General features: G+C 49.4%; 1 protein-coding gene across 5 annotated transcripts in view; it reads right to left on the bottom strand.

Annotated features, from left to right (window-relative positions):
* Positions 1–2,131: 2,131 nt before the first annotated feature.
* The window catches only part of LOC130372141 (dedicator of cytokinesis protein 7-like), a 42,629-nt gene continuing 40,317 nt past the window's right edge, over positions 2,132–4,443 (bottom strand). For 4 of the 5 annotated variants that reach the window (XM_056577940.1, XM_056577946.1, XM_056577965.1 and 1 more), the window contains 4 exons: positions 3,988–4,131; positions 3,613–3,719; positions 3,244–3,417; positions 2,133–2,573 (listed from right to left, as the gene is read on the bottom strand). In XM_056577940.1, coding sequence (XP_056433915.1) covers positions 2,531–2,573; positions 3,244–3,417; positions 3,613–3,719; positions 3,988–4,131 — 468 coding nt within the window. In that variant the 3' untranslated portion in view covers positions 2,133–2,530. Of the gene's footprint in view, positions 2,574–3,243; positions 3,418–3,612; positions 3,720–3,987; positions 4,132–4,443 lie in introns of all 5 variants that reach the window. The other variant, XM_056577955.1, reaches the window with a different exon arrangement.

Genomic DNA, 4,443 nt, shown 5'->3' with positions numbered 1-4,443 from the left:
GCACACACACACACCCCCCCCCCACCCTACCCCTACCGCGGGTCTTAAAGGGCCAGCTGCATACATATGTGGCGAGTAAAGGGCTTGATTGAAGAATGTGGGTATGGGTTAGCAGCCCCACAACGAGTTATATTGGCCTATGTAGAATTACGACTCGACACGGATATGTTTTGAAGAGCAACGCCTCTCTAACATTGCAATATTATGATTTCCAAGAAAACGTTGTCCCCGAATTGAAGTCGTACCATGACGTCATGGTGGGACAGCCATACCCAATTCAATGTATGATAGTTTACTTATGGTTGTAATGCTTAATGCCAGCAGTTCATACATGCTGTGTGGGTGTGGGTGGTAAGACATCATCCAGAAAGTTTAGTTATTTTTCTAGACACATAACGCAACGTTATATATTGAAAACCACAATTCTGCAATAAATGTTGAAGAAAAATAAAGAAAACCGCTATTCGAGTAGGCGTAGTCTACTTCACAATGGGAATTTGGGGGATTTTTATGAAACACTGTTGTGGGGTAGGAGGGAAGTAGAGTCCTGGACGGGGTCGGAATGACTTTACAGCAGCGCGGACCAGGAGGCTAATGCAAATTGATCCTTCAATTGGATTAATGTTCTAGTGTCCTAAAACATTGGCAGCATATGGTCTGTAAACCAATAAAATCCCACAAATATGATCCAATAAGGTTGATGCAGGAGAAACCCCATGAAAACAATTAAGAGCCATTATCTAAAGTAGAGAAGTTTAATAGAAAGCAGTAAAAATGACTGAATAAATAAAAAAAATCCTGATTTGGTAAAATACAAATTTTGGTCAACTTTGTGAAAAATTACAAAAGCAGAAATGACAAACAAGTAGTTACAGTGGTAGGTGCTGCAGTTTGTTTACAATAGTGCAATGTAATACATATACAGTAGTTCTAAAACCAGTGGATACAAAATAAAAAACAGAAATAATAATCAGAAATCTTCCTCCCCTAACTTACAACATGGAATCCATCAGTGTCCCTGGAACCAGTTTTAACCGCTTTTTTTACTTTTTCTAAAAACAACAGATTAACATGGGGGGAAGAAGCCAGCATTAAAAGATATGGGTGATCTTAAGCTCTACAGGTCAACGTTAAAATCTTTCAGACGAGGGTGTGGGGGGAGCCCCAGGCTGCTAGGGCCAAGGCTTCTCCAAGGGTGACTCTACTCCAGCTCAGTCAGTGCATTACAAGACCATTTCATAGTGTTTCATATATCCTTTTACTAAAATATCATGTCAGTCACTTTGGGACTCTTTGAAATAAAAAGGGGACTCTTTAACTCGTACTAGTGTTCTATGTTCAGACCGGGTACAGAGTCGACGGGTCACTAGTTTACCTTTGCGTAACAGAATCTCCTGAACGGAGGTTGAAATCGTCGGAGAGCCTAACTTAAAGGGAAGTGAAAGGAATGTCAGATGTTTGGCGCAAGGATCGAACCCCGGGAGGGGGGGGGGGGGGTCCTCCCCACGCCCTAGTAGTGGTGGTGGTCCCGTTTGAAAAACAAAACAATAACAACAACAATGACGTTGAATGAGGCCACACAGTGCAGACAGTCTGATCGCTGCTCCACAGTGTGACCCAGTATTCCTTCACAGCAAAACATCATGTCACCGGACCGCGAAACCAAAAAGAAAAAAAGATGGAAGAGAAGACAGAGAGACTTACTGGAGGCCAGCGTCATGCCCTCAAAATAAAACAAAACAAAACGCAAACAATTCATCCCCGGGGACCGAAGCATGCAATCACTGCCAGCTCCTCGGAGACTATTTGAGGAGACCTGAAATTAGTGTAGGCGGTGAGCCTGGGACACAGCAGCAGCGCAGCGAGAAGGGAAGATGCGCGTTTTGGTCATCGGTGTGTGGAGGGACCACTCCTGGAGCTGTGGCTTCCCCCTGGGGGTGGGGGGCGTGGTGGTGTGGGGGTGGGGGGGGGGGGGGGGGGGCATGGCGGGAGGCGTGAGAGGTTCTCTACGAAATGTGTTAACAGCGAGGATAAAGTCGGAGTTGAAACAGTGGTGGCGGACGGTTTTCTTCTCTCCCCCCCCCCCCCCTGTAGGAGTGAGAAGAGCTGGGGAGGGAGAGGAGGTGGTTGTGGCGGTGGTGGTGGTGGTGGTGGTGTGTGAGTCGGAGCAGGGAGGGGTGCAGGGTCGGCCGGCTAATATGCCGTGACTGCTGGCGGCAGAGATGAGGGGAGGGGGAGGGGAATTAACAAGCTAGAGCTGCTGGGACAGGATGGTTGTGTCTGTGTTGGTGACAGTTGGTGGGCTCCCTGTGTGTGTGTGTGTGTGTGTGTGTGTGTGTGTGTGTGTGTGTGTGTGTGTGTGTGTGTGTGTGTGTGTGTGTGTGTGTGTGTGTGTGTGTGTGTGTGTGTGTGTGTGTGTGTGTGTGTGTGTGTGTGTGTGTGTGTGGGAGGGAGGGAGGGAGGGAGGGAGAGGAAGGGTGGAGGGGGTTGAGGGCACGACAGAGGATTAAAGCCTGAGTGTCTCTGTGCTTTAGCAGTCCACTCTTCGAAGGCTCGACCTGTTGTAGGAGTTCCTGTCAGGAGGGGAAACAAAAAGGCATGAAGGACTGTGGGGTGCTTGACACTGTCATCACGTTGGAGAGGTAAATCGGACGTGTGTACACGCAACGCAGAGTGGCGATTCATCTCAATGGAATGGTCTTGCTTATTTTGACGTTTCCCCCCCCCCCCCCCCCGAAAGAGGATTCAAAACACTGTCGGACTGACGTAATGAGGGTTGAGAACATTGCGATTGTTTTGAAGATACGATTATTAACATATTATAACATACAAGTAAATATACTGTTCATTCATGCAGTGCAGATGAGGCCTTTTCCCCCTAAAAGGACATGATTTCAATAATGTATCGCTATTTAAAATGAATGAGTGAGTAAATTGGTAAAAAAAACTAAAATACTAAAGGAACATGTGGCTTTTATGGGGGACAGTCTATACCCACAGGATACTGTATGACCGCAGAGCTGGACTTAAAGAGTGTGGGTGCGTGTGTGTGGGTTTAGACTAGAGTCTGGTGTCACGTTACTATTGTGTTTCCGTGATTCTGAGCTGTATTATGTGGAGAAGTCTGAGGTCATTCCTTGCATTCTTCGAGTGTAGTGTGTGTGCGTGTGAGCAGTCTCGTGTGCGTGGATGTGTGCGTGTGTACGTGCGTGTGCGCGCGTGTACTCGACGTGCGGGGCGTACCGCTGTATCTGCGTGGCTTGCACCGCCAGCGGCCGGTAGAGCTGGGGGATCTTGCGGTTGATGAGCGGGCCCAGCGCCTCCTTCAGCTTGTTGTAGTTCCTCTCCAGCTCCCGGTGGTACTCCTTCTGGTCCGGCCCGATCAGGGTCTTGTTCTTCCGCAGGGCGTCCTCACACCTGGGAGGGGGGGGGGGGGGGGGGGGGGGGGGGTGGCAGGAGGAAGAGACACTCAACGGGGGGCCTTTCAGGTGGGGTTTATTCCCCATCTCCTGCCATGCTGTGTTGTTCCTGAGCGGTTGTTTGCTTGTTTGTTTGTTTGTTTGTTTGTTTGTTTGTTGTGGATGGGGGGGACGGCTGGCCGTCAGTCCTCACCTCTTAGTGAAGTCCTTGAAGCACAGCCGCAGCTTGTTGTGGTGGCGGAACAGCTTGGGGTCGTCAGGGATGTCAGAGAGGAAGACCTGGGCCACCTCCAAGGGACCCTGGGGGGGGGGGGGGGGGGGGGGGAGAGCGAGAGCGAGAGAGAGAGAGAGAGAGAGAGAGAGACAGACGTCGAGGTAATCCGGGGAAGAATGAGCGGGGGAGGTAAAAGAGAGTGGAAGGAGAAGAGAGAAAGTTACGCACACTCCAAGGAATGTCTGGTCCCCTTCCTACCCGCCACTGTATTCATTATTGTCTTCATAGCTCCAGGAGGTCATGGAGAACCTCTCCTGAAGCCAGCGGTGGTGGGGAACGTGATCGGAGGCCCACCTGGTTCACCGTGGTGCCCACGCTGCCCTGCAGCACCATCTGCAGCATCTTGGAGTCGGAGGGCTCCTGGTGCGTGGCGAAGGCCAGCTCCTGGGTCTTCTTCTGCATGTCCTCGATGGCCACCTCCATGGGAACCAGGATGATCTGCAAAACCACGAGGGTCAGTGCAGCAGCTTCTTTAAATTTAATGAACCATTGACTTAGAATATGCCATAACGTAAAACTAACCAGTAGATTTGGCGATATAGAAACATCATTATGAATCTCTTTGATTGTCGGTCTTCGATGGAAAATAATAAATACAAGAAGGATTAAAGCTAATTCCCAACTGATGATTGGAGAATAACCCTAACCCTATTTTAGAGATGGTGTTCCGGGTAATAGCGACAACGAGTTCAGTTAGAAGTCAGGAGCAGACGCGGATTAAAGCATCTGGCTCGGGTACGCCGTCAGGTA

Source organism: Gadus chalcogrammus, chromosome 2 (assembly GCF_026213295.1).
Source record: "Gadus chalcogrammus isolate NIFS_2021 chromosome 2, NIFS_Gcha_1.0, whole genome shotgun sequence".
Classification (NCBI taxonomy): domain Eukaryota; kingdom Metazoa; phylum Chordata; class Actinopteri; order Gadiformes; family Gadidae; genus Gadus; species Gadus chalcogrammus.
The sequence above is the reverse complement of the archived record's forward strand: the minus strand, read 5'-3'. Positions and strand labels throughout refer to the sequence as shown.